General features: G+C 42.2%; 2 protein-coding genes across 4 annotated transcripts; one reads left to right on the top strand and one right to left on the bottom strand.

The window, feature by feature from the left end:
- Positions 1–4,434: 4,434 nt before the first annotated feature.
- On the top strand, positions 4,435–15,752 carry LOC100563252 (RNA-binding protein 4B). Of its 3 annotated transcripts, none has more exons than XM_062965354.1 (4): positions 4,435–4,583; positions 7,885–8,307; positions 12,924–13,584; positions 15,142–15,752. In XM_062965354.1, the coding sequence occupies exons 2-3, from the start codon at positions 7,896–7,898 to the stop codon at positions 13,574–13,576; spliced, it is 1,065 nt and encodes a 354-aa protein (XP_062821424.1). In that variant the 5' UTR covers positions 4,435–4,583; positions 7,885–7,895; the 3' UTR covers positions 13,577–13,584; positions 15,142–15,752. The 3 variants fall into 3 exon arrangements, with proteins under 3 accessions (XP_062821424.1, XP_062821423.1, XP_062821425.1); XM_062965353.1 differs by having other exon boundaries at positions 4,479–4,610; XM_062965355.1 differs by lacking the exon at positions 12,924–13,584 and having other exon boundaries at positions 4,479–4,610.
- Positions 15,753–16,400: 648 nt separating this feature from the next.
- On the bottom strand, positions 16,401–20,597 carry LOC134294407 (coiled-coil domain-containing protein 87-like). Its single transcript, XM_062965351.1, has one exon. It carries the CDS (start codon positions 19,411–19,413, stop codon positions 16,792–16,794), a length of 2,622 nt encoding a protein of 873 aa, XP_062821421.1. The 5' UTR covers positions 19,414–20,597; the 3' UTR covers positions 16,401–16,791.
- Between the last annotated feature and the right edge of the window lie 10 nt (positions 20,598–20,607).

The raw sequence follows: 20,607 nt of genomic DNA on the forward strand, positions 1-20,607 counted from the left end.
ACGCTGATCTTTCTTCTTCCTTTGGAACTTCCTGAAGAAAGGCACCAGCTCACAGGAAGGGAGGGGCATAGGCCATGTTGCACATACTACTTTGGTTCATATTGACTATAAAAATATTGACTACTAAAAGGCAGACTGTTGGATAATCCAGAATGTTGGATAAGCAAGTCTTGAATAAGTGAGACTCTACTGTATATACATACATACATACACATACACACACAAATATATATATACACGCACATACATATACATATATACATTTATACATACATACATACACATGGATGGATAGATATATAATAATATAATAATTATTGATAATAATATTATAATGTAATATAATATTGTACTAATAATAATATAATATTAATTATATATTATATATAAAATGTAATATTACTAATAATATTACCCTATACTGATATAGTACAATATAGCAATTTAATGCTTATATTGTGCTATGCTAGTAATAAATAAATAAATAAATATTGATAATAATATTATAATGGAATACAATATTATACTACTAATAATACAATATAATTATATTAATTATATATTAAATGTAATATTACTAATAATATTACCATATAATGATATAGTACAATATAGTAATTTCATGCTTATATTGTGCTATGCTAGTAATATATAAAGATGATAATATTATAATGGAATACAATATACTAATAATAATACAATATAATAATATTAATTATATATTAAATGCAATATTACTAATAATATTACTATATAATGATATAGTACAATATAATTATTTAATGCTTATATTGTGCTATGCTAGTAATATATTGTATGTACATTTGATTTGTAAGCCACTCTGAGTCCCCTTCGGGGTGAGAAGAGCGGGATATAAATGTAGTAAATATTACTATTTATTATAAAATTATTACTAATAATATTACCATATAATGATATAGTACAATATAGTAATTTAATGCTTATATTGTGCTGTGCTAGTAATATATTGTATGTTCATTTGATTTGTAAGCCGCTCTGAGTCTCCTTTGGGGTGAGAAGAGCGGGATATAAATGTAGTAAATATTACTATTTATTATAAAATTATTACTAATAATATTACCATATAATGATATAACACAATATAGCAATTTAATGCTTATATTGTGCTATGCTAGTAATATATAAATAAAGATAATAATATTATAATGGAATACAATATACTACTAATAATACAATATAATAATATTAGTTATATATTAAATGTAATATTATTAATAATATTACCATATAATGATATAGTACAATATAGTAATTTAATGCTTATATTGTGCTGTGCTAGTAATATATTATATGTTCATTTGATTTGTAAGCCGCTCTGAGTCCCCTTCGGGGTGAGAAGAGCGGGATATAAATGTAAATATTACTATTTATTATAAAATTATTACTAATAATATTACCATATCATGATATAGTACAATAGAGTAATTTAATGCTTATATTGTGCTATGCTAGTAATAAATAAATAAATAAATATTGATAATAATATTATAATGGAATACAATATTATACTACTAATAATACAATATAATTATATTAATTATATATTAAATGTAATATTACTAATAATATTACCATATAATGATATAGTACAATATAGTAATTTAATGCTTATATTGTGCTGTGCTAGTAATATATTGTATGTTCATTTGATTTGTAAGCCGCTCTGAGTCTCCTTCGGGGTGAGAAAAGCGGGATATAAATGTAGTAAATATTACTATTTATTATAAAATTATTACTAATAATATTACCCTATACTGATATAGTACAATATAGCAATTTAATGCTTATATTGTGCTATGCTAGTAATAAATAAATAAATAAATATTGATAATAATATTATAATGGAATACAATATTATACTACTAATAATACAATATAATTATATTAATTATATATTAAATGTAATATTACTAATAATATTACCATATAATGATATAGTACAATATAGTAATTTCATGCTTATATTGTGCTATGCTAGTAATATATAAAGATGATAATATTATAATGGAATACAATATACTAATAATAATACAATATAATAATATTAATCATATATTAAATGCAATATTACTAATAATATTACTATATAATGATATAGTACAATATAATTATTTAATGCTTATATTGTGCTATGCTAGTAATATATTGTATGTACATTTGATTTGTAAGCCACTCTGAGTCCCCTTCGGGGTGAGAAGAGCGGGATATAAATGTAGTAAATATTACTATTTATTATAAAATTATTACTAATAATATTACCATATAATGATATAGTACAATATAGTAATTTAATGCTTATATTGTGCTATGCTAGTAATATATAAATAAAGATAATAATATTATAATATAATACAATATAATAATATTAATTATATATTAAATGTAATATTACTAATAATATTACCATATAATGATATAGTACAATACAGTAATTTAATGCTTGTATTGTGCTGTTCTAATAATATATTTTATGTTCATTTGATTTGTAAGCCGCTCTGAGTCCTCTTCGGGGTGAGAAGAGCGGGATATAAATGTAGTAAATATTACTATTTATTATAAAATTATTACTAATAATATTACCATATAATGATATAGTACAATATAGTAATTTAATGCTTATATTGTGCTGTGCTAGTAATATATTGTATGTTCATTTGATTTGTAAGCCGCTCTGAGTCCCCTTCGGGGTGAGAAGAGCGGGATATAAATGTAAATATTACTATTTATTATAAAATTATTACTAATAATATTACCATATCATGATATAGTACAATAGAGTAATTTAATGCTTATATTGTGCTATGCTAATAATATATTATATGTTCATTTGATTTGTAAGCCGCTCTGAGTCCTCTTCGGGGTGAGAAGAGCGGGATATAAATGTAGTAAATATTACTATTTATTATAAAATTATTACTAATAATATTACCATATAATGATATAGTACAATATAGTAATTTAATGCTTATATTGTGCTGTGCTAGTAATATATTGTATGTTCATTTGATTTGTAAGCCGCTCTGAGTCTCCTTCGGGGTGAGAAAAGCGGGATATAAATGTAGTAAATATTACTATTTATTATAAAATTATTACTAATAATATTACCATATAATGATATAACACAATATAGCAATTTAATGCTTATATTGTGCTATGCTAGTAATATATAAATAAAGATAATAATATTATAATGGAATACAATATACTACTAATAATACAATATAATAATATTAGTTATATATTAAATGTAATATTACTAATAATATTACCATATAATGATATAGTACAATATAGTAATTTAATGCTTATATTGTGCTGTGCTAGTAATATATTATATGTTCATTTGATTTGTAAGCCGCTCTGAGTCCCCTTCGGGGTGAGAAGAGCGGGATATAAATGTAAATATTACTATTTATTATAAAATTATTACTAATAATATTACCATATCATGATATAGTACAATAGAGTAATTTAATGCTTATATTGTGCTATGCTAATAATATATTATATGTTCATTTGATTTGTAAGCCGCTCTGAGTCCTCTTCGGGGTGAGAAGAGCGGGATATAAATGTAGTAAATATTACTATTTACTATAAAATTATTACTAATAATATTACCATATAATGATATAGTACAATATAGTAATGTACAATATACTACTAATAATACAATATAATAATATTAATTATATATTATATATTAAATGTAATATTACTAATAATATTACCATATAATGATATAGTACAATATAGTAATTTAATGCTTATATTCTGCTATGCTAGTAATATATTGTATGTTCATTTGATTTGTAAGCCGCTCTGAGTCCCCTCCGGGGTGAGAAGAGCGGGATATAAATGTAGTAAATAAATAAATATTACTAATAATATTACCATATAATGATATAGTACAATATAGTAATTTAATGCTTATATTGTGCTATGCTAATAATATATTGTATGTACATTTGATTTGTAAGCCGCTCTGAGTCTCCTTCGGGGTGAGAAGAGCGGGATATAAATGTAGTAAATATTACTATTTATTATAAAATTATTACTAATAATATTACCATATAATGATTTAGTACAATATAGTAATTTAATGCTTATATTGTGCTATGCTAATAATATATTGTATGTTCATTTGATTTGTAAGCCGCTCTGAGTCTCCTTCGGGGTGAGAAGAGCGGGATATAAATGTAGTAAATAAATAATAAACCCCTATAATGGTGAATTCTCCCTAAAACCCCCAAACACCCCCGCCTGAAACAACAAAATGGTACATTCCACCTTTTCAGACCCGTGACGTGGACGAGGCCAAATCAAGGCGAGGAGGCGAGGGTGGGCTCCGCCTTTTAACTCCTCCTACCAATCCGCTTCGGCTCTCGTTCCCAAGCCACTTCCCGATTGGCGAGACGCCTTTGAGCGGCTCCGAACGGAGCCAATCAAAGCGGAGTGACGCTCCTCGCAGGCGACGGGGAAGCTTTGCCGTTGTTGCTGCCGCCGCCGCCGCCATTTTGTCCCGTTGAGGGTTGGCTGAGGAGGTGCGTTTTCTCTCTCTTGGCTTTCGGGTAATGCGTTTCAATACGAATATGGAGTCTGGGCAGAGTTTATGGTATGGCATGGTGTGCGGGATAGTCTTAGCAAGGCCTGTTTCCATTCATCCGGCACCTGCCACACCCCTTGACGCCAAGTAACGGAGAGTGGGCGGGATATTCTTATTGACACAGGCCTGGGCCAACTTGGGCCTTCCCTCAGGGTTCCTTTTTTCCCTCAGCCGCGGCTTGTTTCTGGCTCTTGTCTTTCCCTCCCTACAATTCCAGTTCCATCTTTGCTGGAGTTACTTATTTATTATATTTATATCCCGCTCTTCTCACCCCGGAGGGGACTCAGAGCGGCTTACAAATCAAATGTACATATAATATATTTCTAGCATAGCACAATATAAGCATTAAATTACTATATTGTGCTATATCATTATATGGTAATATTATTAGCAATATTATATATAATATATAATTAATATTATATTGTATTATTAGTAGTATATTGTATTCCATTATAATATTATCTTTATTTATATATTACTAGCATATTTATTTATTTATTCATTTACAGTATTTATATTCCGCCCTTCTCACCCCGAAGGGGACTCAGGGCGGATCACATTACACATATAGGCAAACATTCAATGCCTTAACATAGAACAAAGACAGAGACAAACACGGGCTCCGAGCTGGCCTCGAACTCATGACCTCTTGGTCAGAGTGATTTATTGCAGCTGGTTGCTCACCAGCCTGCGCCACAGCCCGGGCCCGCATTAAATTACTATATTGTACTATATCATTATATGGTAATATTATTAGTAATATTACATTTAATATATAATTAATATTATTATATTGTATTAGTAGTAGTATATTGTATTCCATTATAATATTATTATTAATATTTATTTATTTATTTATTACTAGCATAGCACAATATAAGCATTAAATTACTGTATTGTACTATATCATTATATGGTAATATTATTAGTAATATCACATTTAGTATATAATTAATATTATTATATTGTATTATTAGTAGTATAATATTGTATTCCATTATAATATTATTATCAATATTTATTTTTTTATTTATCAGCAACATTTATATCTCACCCCGAAGGGGACTCAGGTCGGTTTACAAGTGTATATACATACAATATATTATATTATACGACTATATTGCAATATTATTAGTAATATTGCATGTACAGTAGAGTCTCACTTATCCAAGCCTCACTTATCCAAGCCTCTGGAATATCCAAGGCATTTTTGTAGTCAATGTTTTCAATATATCGTGATATTTTGGTGCTAAATTCATAAGTACAGTAATTACTACATAGCATTACTGCGTATTGAACTACTTTTTCTGCCAAATTTGTTGTCTAACATGATGTTTTGTTGCTTCATTTGTAAAATCATTACCTAATTTGATGTTTAATAGGCTTTTCCTTAATCCCTCCTTATTATCCAAGATATTCGCTTATCCAAGCTTCTCTCGGCCCATTTAGCTTGGATAAGTGAGACTACTGTATTATCAATATTATATGTATATACAATATATTATATATTTATAAATTATAGTAATATATAATATATATAGTGATATTATATTTAATATATAATTAATATTATATTGTATTATTAGCATAATATTGTATTCCATTATAAATTATATATATATATATATGTATGTATATGTGTGTGTGTATGTATGTATATATATATATATATATAAATATATATATATATAAATAAAATTAAGGAGCCTCCGGTGGCTCAGTGTGTTAAAGCACTGAGCTGCTGAACTTGCAGACCAAAAGGTCCTAGGTTCAAATCTACTTTTACAACCTCTCCATTTTAATCCATGTTTTTATTAGCTCTTGTCATTTGTTTTTACTGGCTAATGTTTAAATTTTTATAATTGTGCATGTTTTTTGTCTATTGTTGTGTTTTATATTGCTATTGTTTTTATTCGGGCTTGGCCCCATGTAAGCCGCCCTGAGTTCCCTTTGGGGAGATAGAGGCGGGGTATAAAAATAAAGTTGTTGTTATTATTATTATTATTATTAAATCCCGGGAGCGGAATGAGTGCCAGCTGTTAGCCCCAGCTCCTGCCAACCTAGCAGTTCGAAAACATGCTAATGTGAGTAGATCAATAGGTACCGCTCTGGCGGGAAGGTGACGGCGCTCCATGCAGTCATGCCAATAGCCACATGATCTTGGAGGTGACTATGGACAACGCCGTCTCTTCGGCTTAGAAATGGAGATGAGCACCAACCCCCAGAGTGTGAGTAGATCAATAGGTACCGCTCCGCCGGGAAGGTAATGTTGCTCCATGCAGTCATGCCTATGGCCACATGACCTTGGAGGTGACTATGGACAACGCCGGCTCTTCGGCTTAGAAATGGAGATGAGCACCAACCCCCAGCCAGCGTTGTCCATAGACACCTCCAAGGTCATGTGGCCGGCATGACTGCATGGAGCACTGTTACCTTCCCGCCGGAGCGGTACCTATTGATCTACTCACATTTGCATGTTTTCGAACGGCTAGGTTGGCATGAGCTGGGGCTAACAGCGGGCACTCATTCCGCTCCCGGGATTTAAACCTGGCACCTTTCGGTCCGCAAGTTCAGCTGCTCAGTGCTTTAACACTTCCAAGAATTTGCAGCACTTTATCAGTCACCTCGTGTTTACAATATTTATATGGTGCACCTTACCCAGTCTACTTTTACAATCTCTCCGTTTTAATCCATGTTTTTATTAGTTCTTGTTTTTTATTGGCTAATGTTTAATTTTTTTTAATTGTGCATGTTTTTGTCTATTGCTGTGTTTTATATTGCTATTGTTTTTATTCGGGCTTGGCCCCATGCAAGCCGCCCTGAGTCCCCTTTGGGGAGATAGAGGCAGGGTATAAAAATAAAGTTATTATTATTATTATTATTATTATTATTATTATTATTATTATTAACACACTGTGCCACCAGGGCTCCTCTGTCTCTAGGGCAGGAGAAAACAACAAGCATGATCCCTCCTCCCTATGACTTCCCCCCACATCTTGATCCATGGCCCTCATAATGTCTCCTCTCAGTCTTCTCTTCTACAGGCTAAACATGCCCAGCTCTTTGAGCCCCTCATCATAGGGCTGGTTCACCTGATCAATGTATTTGCCCCCAAGGAACTGGGAAGGCTTCTGTAATTTGCAATGTGGACTTAGAGAAGTTAACCCTCTTGATACGTCTGTTTGGTCTGTCCTGGCATAGGCTGTTATTAACTCTTCCCTTACTCCTCTGCTCAGCTGTCGCTGCCATGGTGAAGCTCTTCATCGGCAACCTTCCCCGGGAGGCCACCGAGCAGGAGATCCGCTCGCTCTTTGAGCAGTATGGGCGGGTCCTGGAATGCGACATCATCAAGAACTATGGCTTCGTGCACATCGAGGACAAGACGGCAGCGGAGGACGCCATCCGCAACCTGCACCACTACAAGCTGCACGGGGTCTGCATCAACGTGGAGGCCAGCAAGAACAAGAGCAAGGCCTCCACCAAGCTGCACGTGGGCAACATCAGCACCGGCTGCACCAACCTCGAGCTGCGGTTCAAGTTTGAGGAGTATGGGCCTGTCCTCGAGTGCGACATTGTGAAGGATTATGCCTTTGTGCACATGGAGCGAGCGGAGGATGCCGTCGAGGCCATTCGGGGCCTTGACAACACAGAATTCCAAGGTGGGGAAGGGAGATGATGGCTCTGAGTGAGAAACAAGAAAGCCTTGAGCTGCTTTCCTCTCTCTGAGAGGCATTTGCCTCCAGCAAGGAATCCAGATTTGGTCAGTTACAGTCAGCAGCTTAGTAGAGCTAGCGTCTGGCTAAACATGAATCTTGATATGAGAGACTGGCTTTAAACCCATGGATGTGAGTCAGTGGTTCAGCAAAGATAGTGTTGTTTTCAAGACCTCAGTTTATGTGAGTCATCTTTTAATATCCAAATCATTCTTATGACTGATTTTTAAAAGGTATTTTTTTGTGTCAGGAGCTTCTTGAGAAACTGCAAGTCGCTTCTGGTGTGAAAGAACTGGCCGTCTGCAAGGACGTTGCCCAGATGTTTGATGTGTTATCATACTGTGGGGGGCTTCTCTCATGTTTCCATATGGGAAGCTGGAGCTGCAGATGGGAGCTCACCCAGTTCCCCAGATTCGAACCACCGACCTTTCGGTCAGCAGTCGTGCCGGCACAAGGGTTTAACCCATTGTGCTATTGAGAGCTGCTTTTAAAAGGTAGGGCTCCTGAATTCATTTTTATCAAAGTTTGAGTGTGTAGTGGTTCCCTCTAAAAATATTATCAAGTCAAAATACTTTCGAATATGAGCCTGAATCACATAAGGTTAGTGTAAAGAGACTTTAAAGCTGTCTATTAAACATAGATTTCATCCAGGAACTGAAATGGATTAGAAAAGCACTTTCTTAAAAGTAGAAATACTGGTTTATAGTAATGTTTCGACCTATCAAAAAGCCTTTGTTTCTTCTCTCACAATTTGGTATGATGAGAAGAAAATAAAGGTATTCCTGTCCCCTAGTGAGCCCTAGATCTTTGGTTGTTTTAGCCTGACTAGTGAAATAACATTTGTATTTGCTGTTGGATTACTGAATAAATCTACAGTGTCATGGAGTGCTAGAATTAGAAATGGGCAACCAAAGATTAATTCAGAATGTAGTGTTGACTAACTAGTCAAATGTTTAGGTCTTGTTTAACTTAAAGCAGAATCTTGATCACAACTCTGGCTACTACTCACTTTGCCTTCTTGTTGTTCAGTCCTTTGTTAAGAGGAAGATATTACTTTGAAAACATATATAAACTTCTAACCTTTTATCCCTGCAATTCTACTAGTCAGCCTTCAAGTTTTGCCGACCTTTCTTGCCTTGTATTTCTTTAGACAACATGCTTCTGGTTCCCCTTGTCGTCATCTATTTCTATAAATTTTCCTAGTCTTGTGCAATTTTTTCCTGTCTCCTTCCCATTGCCATTAATGAAATAATCTTTTATTTTATATTTCTGAAGGCCCTGCATGATTTTTTAAAAATCAGTTAAACTGAGTTTCTTATTCTTATTTCAAGTTGTGATTTTTACCAATTCTTTTTGTAAATAATACTTTTGAGTGGTTGAAACATCGTTGTAAATTTAAGATATCACAGCCATAGGAAGCAGTGAGTAGCAGATTTGCAGCTTTTAACTATTTTACATTCTAGTAAGCTTTTCCTTGTTTGGGTTGCTGTGAGTTTTCTGGACTGTATGGCCATGATTTTCTGGACTGTATGACCAGACAGTCCGAAAAACTCACAGCAGCCCAGTAATTCCAACCATGAAAGCTTCGACAACGTATTTTCCTTTTTTGTAGGTTTTGAATATTGGAAAGGCTGAGCACCTTGGTTGATGTGTGGGTGGAAATGAGTTAAGAAAGCAAAGAGTTGCCTGGGTTTTGTTTTTTTTTTTTGTGGGAAGGGGGTGAATCCCAAATATATCCCCTGATCAGTGTTTACTTTGCATCTTCCATGTGCAAAGTGCATTACAGTTCCTGTTTTCCGTGACAAATTAGTTGAATATAATTATGCCAAGTTTCTTTTTCTTCTTTTCCTTTTTAGCTTGTCTGGAAAGAGGTTTAGAATCTAGTTAAGTCATGATGGTAGGTAAGAACCGCTCTGTAAAAAATAATAATCAATTTTCTCTCGAGGGGGTCAAGAGATGCAATTCTGCATTGCTTGGAAGGTCAAGGAAATGAAATTATCAATGGTTTTGTGTGAAAGTCAATACATTTGGGTGGAGATGGATAGGGAAAGAGATGGTGGGTTTGTAATGGGTTGGCAGGGAACATATATAGATACATAAAGACTAGCTGTTCCCAGCCACGCGTTGCTGTGGCGTAAGCCTAAGTGGGGTTTTCTTGGTGGTACAGTGTTCCCTCACTACTTCGCGGTTCACTTTTTGAGGATTCGCTGTTTCACGGTTTTTCAATAAACTCTAAAAGACTATTATAAATAATAAAAAATTACAATTTACAGCCTAAGGAAGGGAGGAAGGAGAAGCTGAAGGGAGAGAAAAGGAGCCCAAGTGGCAACGGGATTTATCAACACACGATTGGTTGATAAAGACTTAAAATAGTGTATAACTGCTAAAATAATGTATAAATATTAAAATAAATATAGTGTCCCTACTTTGCGGATAAGTGAGGGAACACAGTATTCAAGGTGGCCTAGAAAGGATTCCCCTAGGTATGAAGCAGCCAGGCTTTGAAGCTGCAAGATCTTTCCTTGGAAAGTGATGAGTATTGTGGCCAAATTTGGTGTGATTTGGTCCAGTGGTTTTGTGGTTAACTCGGTCCTAATTATGCACATTACATTTATATATGAGATAACATTAGAAGCATTACAGTCCACTTCTGCATATCTCCCTCTCCTTCCCCCCCTTTCTCTACACACACACACACACAAATATATATATATATATATATATATATATATATATATAGAGAGAGAGAGAGAGAGAGAGAGAGAGAGAGAGAGAGAGAGAGAGAGAGAAATGTACGCAGAAGTGGACCGTAATGCTTCTCATATATTAACCAACTGGATAAGTAAGGCATTTTTTCACCTTTCCAGTATGTTCAACATCTTAGACCAGGGGTCCTCATACTTTTTAATTGGAGGGCCGGTTCATGGTCCCTCAGGCTGTTGGGGGGCCGAACTATGATTAACTGGTCCAGGGAGGCCGGACTATGATGAACTGGTCCAAAATTAGGATTGTTGTTGTTGTGTGCCCTCAAGTTGTTTCAGACTTAGGTCAACCCTAAATCTAAAGTTTAGGACGGGCCAGGTAAATGATCTTGGAGGGCCATATCTGGCCCACGGGCCTTTGTTCGGGGACCCATGTCTGTAAGTTTATTTGAAAAACTTAGGGAGAGAAAAATAGAAACTTCTGGCTATATTAAGTGATATTTTGGGGTGGGAACATTCCTGTTGGTCCTCCTTCTGGGGTGTACACAGTCTACCCCATTGTCCAATATAGCACCTTGATATACAGACTATGATTCCATGCAAAAAATGCCATTACGGCTAGATCCACCTGAAGCCAGTGCACAGGTCAGTGTGTTTCTGTGCTGCGTGTTTGTGTCTGAAGGCAGGTTGCTGCCAGGGAGCATAAGTGGCTTTAGAGCTATGCTTAGAAATGTTGAAGACAGTGTGGCTGACTGGACTTCTGGAAGGCAGAAAGTTGAAAGGGAGCAGACGTCTTGGGGAAGAGCATCACCAGGGGGTTTTAAGCATTTGATGTAGGTCTACAGAGATGACCCTTCTCTCTGCATTAACGGCAAGCAGTGTTCCAACGTGGTGGCGGCAATTTTAAAAAAAGGTTAAAATGTCAGGTGAGCAGCACCTGTCTTAATGGAGCCGGTGATGATGCTGTTAGTTCCTGAAAATGGCAAAGCAAGGTGCATGGCCAGTAGTAACTGGGAATGAATCTGACCTTGTGCTGTGTTGGACTGGCTATCAGCCAGAAGTTTAAAATTCATCTACAGGCTTCATGATGCGTGTCAATAGTGCTCCTTTTGTTGAGCTGCAGGCTATATGTTTCTGTAGGCCCAGAATATACCACCTTCCTGTGTTTGTTCAGGAAGGAATTCTGAGCTGACTGAGCCTCATACCTCTCGGACCCAAAAAGGCCAATCCTGTGAGATCTCCTACATGGAGCCCATCTGACCTTTCATCAGGGGAAAACAACACATTCAAAACAGCAGCCCCTCTCCCAAGATTGATGAGCTGTGGGTGTCATGGTCACTATCAGAGACCATTTCCCAAAACCTCCAATAATTGTTCACATTGGTTTCCAAGCCTCTGTAAGCATTTCTTTAGCTTCTTTCAACACAGTTGTGGCAGCTGATTTAATTGGGGTGTTCCAGAGAGCACTTTGTCTATGCAGCTGCCAGCTTCCAAAGAGAATATTGTTGGGATCTAGGAGTATCATTCTATAGGCCTGCTGGTGTATTTCTAGTTCTTGCTGCCAATGCTGTACAATCAGGAAACATCTGCTGCCGCCAAGCATTTTGCTTCCCAAGCTGCTGGCTTGGCTGATTGGCATTAAGATAGAGGGTTGACCCCACCTTTTTTGTGGTGAAAAATAATATGGCACAAGGAAGCGTTTGTTCATCTCCTGCACTATGAGTTGTGGCGGACTGATCCAGCTGGTCGTTCCCTGGCTTGTTTCCATTCCCACTTAAAAAGTCTGACCTGCTGTGCTTTTGCTGTGAACTGTTCTTAACAAACCTTTATAGCTGCCCTTCTTGCGTCTGTTTCTTCAAGGCAAACGAATGCGCGTGCAGTTGTCCACCAGCCGGCTCAGGACCGCGCCCGGGATGGGAGACAAGAGTGGCTGCTACCGGTGTGGGAAGGAGGGTCACTGGTCTAAAGAGTGCCCGGTCGATCGCACGGGGCAAGTGCCCGAGTTGACCGAAACCTATAGCGAGCAATACGGAGTGGTGCGCACCCCCTACCCTACGGGCTATGGGGACCCCGTGTATTACGATGACCCTTACGGAATGGTGGATTACTATAAACGGTACCGCGCGAGGTCGGCCGCGGCGTACGGGGCTTCTGCATACGACGCTTATGCAGAGCAAACCATGGCCCAGTATTCCCAGTATGCCCAGTATTCGCAAGCCACGGCTATGGCCAGCCGCCTCACTACCGCCTTAGACCCCTACGAGAGGGCCTTGCTTCCAGCCTCGGGAACTGCGGTGGCAGTTGCTGCCGCCGCCGCTGCGGCCGCGACCTCTTCCTTTTACACCCGGGATAGAAGCCCTCTGCGTCGCTCGGCCGCCGTGGCTTCCACCACCGGAGACGTGTACGGATACGAGCGGGTTCAGCTATCTCCCGTCCCGCGATCCTCCCTCTACGATGTCCAGCGGTTCGGGCGGGATGCAGGCGCGGACAGGTTGCGGTACTCCGCGTTTTGAGTCTGGAGGTGAGCGCGTTTTTTCATGAATCGCTTGGAGGAGGAGGAGGGAGGGTGGCCCATTGGTGCAGCTGCCAATGAAACCTGGGAAGGTGGCTGGCCCTGTACGTCTCAGGCGGATATCAGCTGGTATCTGTGGAGTTCTGGATCCTGCTGCAGGTAGTAGCTGCATACTAGTGATTAGCAAAATTGGAGTAAGCTGTGCTGCTGGCATGCATGGTGTTGTCCAGACCTTGAGGGAAAAGGAGGACCTTGTTCATTTGCTATGGAATTGTACACCCAGGATTTGTTTCCTTGTGAAGAAAAGGCTCTCTTCTGTTAGCTCTAAGGACCTAACTAGCTCTTGTCAGTTTTTCCTATTTCTTCCAAGCCCCTCTGCTCCTTCCTTATGGGTCCACAGCCTTGCCTTCTGTTCACAGGGCTGCCAGCTCTCTGTCCCACTCTCCTTGCATGTGTACATTGATGCAGCGGTGTCCACAATGATATTTATTTTTATGTTCAACAGAATATTTTCATCCCTTTCCTAGCATTTTCCCTAGATTGATCCTTATCCCTACTGATTGCCACTCTTTTCCTCACCCAGGAGTGGGTGTAGATATTATTATTATTTATTTACCCTATTCATACACTGCCTTTCTCTACCCCGAAGGGGACTCAAGGCGGCTTGCATATGGCAGTTATTCAATGCCTTAATAGGAAAGCCATCATCGGAGCATGTCATTCCTATGGAACTTAGCATGTTGCTTGGAATTAGTAAGGCCTTTTAGGCCACACGGCGTACATTAGAGAGATGCCTAAGGCCCTGTTGGTGTCTCTTGTCTGCAACAAGATTGAAGCCGTTCCTTGAATGTCAGGTTTGCAGTATTCCCCCTACAGAGCAGGAGTGCCCATGACCCCTCCATATTTGCTAGAATAGGTTTTGCCTGGGAGTCAAAGCAGAGTGATCTGAAGGGGTCTGATTGTAGGGAAAGACCACACAGAAGGGCTCAGGACTGATCTCTAGTTTTTTAAAACAATGGGAAAGATGCTCCATGGCCTGTGACTTTAAAGAGCCACTAGCAATCAGAGCAGAAGATAACGCAATTTAGTTTCCTTTCTTCCAGAGAAAATTGAGTAGTGGCACAGTCCCAGCTTCAATTCCCTACATCTCCAGTTTCAAAACAATCTTGGATGATGGGGCTGGGAAAGGGGATATGCCTGGTCATGTTGGTTAAGGGTTTCTGAGAAGTGTAAACAAAGCAGTAACTTCCAAACTGTGCAATCACTGGTCACAATTGGGTAAAGGCCAGCCAATGTGAGAAACATCCTTTGTAATTATTGCAGGAATGTGTTGGCAGTGCCCTTTCTGCCCTAGAACCATCTGCGAAGTAGTGGTTACAAATCTTTTTTTCCCTTCCTCTCACATCTCTTCCTTCCACAACTACATGCAGAGATGTAGTTGAGACATCATTCCTAGAAGCAAAGGCCGGCGTGTCGGACTCCTGCCCCGTCCATTGGTGGGTTTTCCTCTCGGCGCAGAGACCGTATCCCTGGGCCTTCAAATGAACTGTGTCTTTTATTTTTCAGGGAAGCTATTTGAGGGCTGGACGTCGGGTTCCTGTGGTACACGCCCGCGGCAAATACTGTGCCAGGCTTCACGATGTGTGTCGATTTGTGTTTAGCATGGCCTCACTTAGTGGACATTTTGTGCGTCTTTGAAACTTAGTGACAGCTAACTTCATTTTTTAAATAAAAATCTTTCCCGGGAATTGCTTTCGGGGGTCGGAAAGAGGGGCGAGGGCTGGCAAAGGAATTTGACCTCAGTGGGTCTCACACCCTCCCCTTTGGAGAAGCCCTGGTCGTTACTTTGTGGATTTCTATTGAGATCTAGGCACAAGCAGAGAGAGAGAGGCACACGGAGGCAAGGATCCTGTTTTGAGCCACTGCCTTTTCCCTCAACTCAGCCAGAGGTTTCCCCTTCCTCCTGAGCCAGCTGAATTTTGGAATTAAATACAAGTATTTCCTTTTTCTTTACCTACAAGAAGTCACCCATGTACAAACTTGAGTTTTGGCCCTTCCTGTGGCATCCTACCCTTCATATATTGATATTAACCTGTGATTCTTTTTGTTCACTGAACACTCTTCACCTTTCCCCCCACCCACCCCACCTTCAAGAAAATAAAACATTTGTAACAGCCTCCTGGAGATTTGGGTCTCTCTGTTGCTCAGACTTAGAAATAAATTGGTTAGAAATCCAATACAGCTGCGGAGTGGGGTCGCCTCTGCCCCATTTCCTACACATGTCAAACCTTATGACATGGAACACTTTCACTGTGAGGTTAGGGAAAACAGGAAGTGAAGAGAAGGAATCTGCCTTCTGAGAAACAAAACAACATTGAACAGCACTATTTGGAAACTAATAGGTAAAATCAGTATTTTTGGGTTTTGGAATGACCCATTCCCTCCTCATCAACATCGTTTCAGGGGTCTCTATGGCTGCTGCTAATAGAACCTTGGGATTCGGCACAACTATTTCTACAAACACATGAAATCTTGCCACCACCTCCTCCAATCCTTACAGGAACACTACAGCAGGTCAGATGCCCAAATAATGCCTATACACCCCATAGTTGGGACGTGATGGCCTTGGATGTGGGTGATGTAGGGCACAGCTGTGGCATTGAGAGTCCTGCATAATAGGGTTTGCTAGGTCAACAGGCCAGATGTGGGGAATAAATGGCATAGATACTGGGGTATAAAAGGTAAACAGAAAGGGCTGCAAAAGGCTATCAAGTCCAGTCCCCCATCATGCATGGCTACACAATTACAGCACTCCTGATAAAGGATAACACTTTTTAACCTGTTTAATTAAAATAGTGAGAAATGTCACATTCTGCTACAGACACCAACAAATTAAGAAGAAATATCTTGCTGATTTCCAAATAGTGGCCTGAACTAGATAACCTGCAAATCTTACTCCTTTGGTATATGTCCACATATTCTAGTCCCATTTCGTGGCTGCTACCTGAATCTCCTTGTCTTTTATACCGTTTGTGATCTTCGGACCTCAGTAAAATCCCTCCTTGGTTCCTTTGGACCTCAGTAAAATCCCTCTTCTTTATATGTTTGTCAGGGAATTCAGCTGGGGGAAGAAAACTGGTAGAGGAATCTGGCATTTGTGTTGAAAGGTTGCCTTCCCAACTGCCATCTTGGTGCATATTCAAAGAGCAATACATCTTAAGTAAGAGGGGGGAGTCTCCTCTGGCTCCCTGTTCTTGCGTACCTCTTCAGGGCTCCTCCACGGCGCTGTTGCTGCAACCAGTACAGCATCTCCACTTTGTCCCATTGCATCTTCTCCATGTAGGGCCGTCCCCGGAAAGTCACAGTGTCATTGAACTCCTTTTTGATCTCAGTCAGGACTTCATAGAGCTCAGAGTTAAACCAGGCCAGCTCCGTGTGCAGGCGGTCCCGTTTTCTGGATTCCTTCATCCGCATGGCAAAGGCCCGGGGCTCTTGGCTGAACAAGCGGTTTGGGTCCGACGCTGTCTGCTCAAAGCTTTCCAGTTCGGCCAGCAAGAGCTCCCGCTCCTGGATTAACTGGGCCGCCTCTTCCCACGCTTTGAGCATGTCGGGGAGGAAGAAGTAGTACTGGTTGGAGCTGTACTTGATGGCCATGTCAAGCCTCTCTGACTCTGAGAAATGAAGGACGGTCCAGAGCCTTTCCAGCCTTCTCTGCAGGGCCCGGAGATCCTCGGGCTTGTGGTCATAAGGAACAAGAACCCCCAATTCCATCTTTGCCGTGTTGTCAGCCTTCCACTGCCCCGTTTCAACTGATTCCTCCTTGAATTGGACCTTGGCAGCTTTCTTAATCGAGATTCTCCTCACTTTCTCTTCTTGCTTGACTTCAGCCTCATGGATCGCCTGCTGCTGCAGCTCCTCCTCCTTGTCTCCACCAATGCTGTACAGATGGAAAATCACCGGCAAAAAGTCAGACTCCTTGGTCGCGATGTAGTTCAGATAGTCATCAATGTTGAAGGTGTTCTTCCACCATTTCAGCCAAGTCGCATGCTGTTTTTTACTCATGGGTTTCTTGATAGGGAGATTTGGAGTTTTCAGCGTGTCCACCACTTCCTCTGGGGAGAAAGGCCCAGCGGGCAGGATTTTAGCCAGCTCTTCGTTCACGACCTGCTCGCTTTCTTTCTTCCTCAGTGTTGAAGAAGCAAAGCAAGCGGAGAAATCTAGTTTTGTGGCATGAGATTCTATCAAGGGCCCAAGGTCAAACTTTAGGTGGTCTTTTGGGACAGTATTCATCAGCTCCTTGTACATCCCCCGGACCTCTTCACCAACAAAAAGGCTGGCGTCCAGAGACTGCAAAGTAGCATTGTTTATCTCCCCGAGGAGGTGATTGTAAATCAGGGAGCTCCTTTCCAGGACCACGGCCTCGGAGTAAACTCTTTCCGAGACTTGCAGGTCGGCCGCCTTCACCACCATTTGCTCATGGACTTTGAAGTTCACTGTTGTCGCTTGTGGGTGGGAGGCCGGCGCGGCGATAATGGTATTTCTCCGCTTCAACTCAGAGCTCTCTTCATACCGCAAGGAAGCCAGCGTCCTCTGGAGGTGCTCCAGCCGGGCCTCGTTGGCCTTGCGCCGCGTCAAGACCTTCAGGAGCGGAGGGAGGTCCAAGCCGTCTTCTTCCTCTTCTTTCCACTGCCCGCTCCTCAGGATGGACCCCTGCACCAGTCTCCGCAGATCGTCCGCCAAGCTGACCGCCTCCATGCGCTCCTCGTCATCCACGTAGTGGAAGGGCAAATCTGGAGTGAGGCGCCGAGGCGTGATGCAGATCCCTAACTCGTCCGCTAGCAGCCGCCCGGCTCGCATATTGGGCATGGAGTAGCTCCTGAAAAGGCGAGCCTTCTTCTCTGCCTCTGGTTTGCTTTTGTCCCTCGCCGGACATGGCATGGTGATGGCGGCGCATGACGTAGCCCTGATGTTGCCTTCCATCCCAGGGAGCTGCATCTGCTTGATTATGCTCAAATCCAATGGAGGGATCTCCTCCAGCTCCTTGATGTCCTGAGCTCTTTTTTGCCTCAGAGCCTGCGTGCGGGGCCGAGTGAGCCGGATGAAGTGCCCAATGGTGAATCCCAGGCGGCAGCCTATTGCGCGGGCCGGGTGCTCGCCAATGAGGGTCGTCTTGCGCAGGGACAGAGCCCGGTACCCACGCGGAGCCTTCATCTCCACCACGAGGTGATGCCGCACGACCTCGATGTCCAGGAAGCGGGTGCAGTCCAGGGCGAGTTGGGCGGAGAAGCGGGTGAGGTTGGCGCAGTCGGTGAAGACGTTGAGCGAGCGGTGCTGCTCCATGAGGCACAGGTAGTGGAGGAAGAGGTGCTGCGAGACCAGGCCGACGTAGGTCACCAAGTGCTGGTACAGCTCCCGGTTGGTGTGGGCCTCGAAGGCCGGGTTGTAGAGGCTGCGCTGGACCTCCACGTAGGCGTGCCGCACTTCGGTCAAGATGACTTCCCGGAAGGTGCGCTGATGCACCGCTGGGATGTGTTTGGCCCAGTGCGGGCCGAGCTCCATCTTGTTCCTGACCAGCTGCAGCAGCGCAGCTTGGGAGATGGGCACCGGGGTGCGCCTCGGGGATGACGGCGAGGCCAGTGCGGGGCCTAAGGGGGCGGCGAAGGAGACATCCGGCTCGGCCTCAGCTGGGAGTGAGGCCTGCACTCGAGAGTGAGTGGTCGGGAAGAGCGACAAGGGGTCCAACAAGCGGCGGTACTGGGCATGCAGGCGCTGGGCCACGGCCTCTGTGTCCTCCAAGGGGTACCGCAAGTGAGCGGCGGCATACACCCGCCTCGACATTTTTCCGAGCGGCCTGGTCACCACAGCGACGCGTAGTCCTGGTCACCACAGCGACGCGTAGTCCTGGTCACCACAGCGAGGCGTAGGCCTGGTCACCACAGCGAGGCGTAGGCCTGGTCACCACAGCGACACGTAGTTCTGGTCACCACAGCGAAGTTCAGGCCTGGTCGTCACAGCGACGCGTAGTCCTGGTCGCCACAGCGATGCGTAGTCCTGGCCACCACAGCAAAGTCCAGGCCTGGTCACCACAGCGACGCGTAGTCCTGGTCACCACAGCGAGGCGTAGGCCTGGTCACCACAGCGAGGCGTAGGCCTGGTCACCACAGCGACACGTAGTTCTGGTCACCACAGCGAAGTTCAGGCCTGGTCGTCACAGCGACGCGTAGTCCTGGTCGCCACAGCGATGCGTAGTCCTGGCCACCACAGCAAAGTCCAGGCCTGGTCACCACAGCGACGCGTAGTCCTGGTCACAACAGTGACATGTAGTCCTGGTCACCACAGCGAGGCGTAGTCCTGGTCACCACAGCGAAGCCAAGGCCTGGTCACCACAACGATGCGCAGGCCTCGTCACCACAGCGAAGCCCAGGCCTCGTCACCACAGCGAGGCGCAGGCCGGGTCACCACAACGAAGCCAAGGCCTGGTCACCACAGCGACGCGTAGTCCTGGTCACCAAAGCGAAGCCCAGGCCTCGTCACCACAGCCAAGCCCAGGCCTCGTCACCACAGCCAAGCCCAGGCCTCGTCACCACAGCCAAGCCCAGGCCTCGTCACCACAGCCAAGCCCAGGCCTCGTCACCACAGCCAAGCCCAGGCCTCGTCACCACAGCCAAGCCCAGGCCTGGTCACCACAGCCAAGCCCAGGCCTGGTCACCACAGCCAAGCCCAGGCCTCGTCACCACAGCCAAGCCCAGGCCTGGTCACCACAGCCAAGCCCAGGCCTGGTCACCACAGCCAAGCCCAGGCCTGGTCACCACAGCCAAGCCCAGGCCTGGTCACCACAGCCAAGCCCAGGCCTCGTCACCACAGCGAGGCGCAGGCCTGGTCACCAAAGCGAAGCCCAGGCCTGGTCACCACAGCCAAGCCCAGGCCGTGTTGTCGCCTCATCCGTCGCCAAGGTTACCACTGCGCTCCACTTCCGCTTTCTTCTACTCAGGCCCTGTTGTTGACTTACCCGTTGCCAAGGTTACCGCTCTC

This window comes from Anolis carolinensis, unplaced genomic scaffold (assembly GCF_035594765.1).
Source record: "Anolis carolinensis isolate JA03-04 unplaced genomic scaffold, rAnoCar3.1.pri scaffold_14, whole genome shotgun sequence".
Taxonomy (NCBI): Eukaryota; Metazoa; Chordata; class Lepidosauria; order Squamata; family Dactyloidae; genus Anolis; species Anolis carolinensis.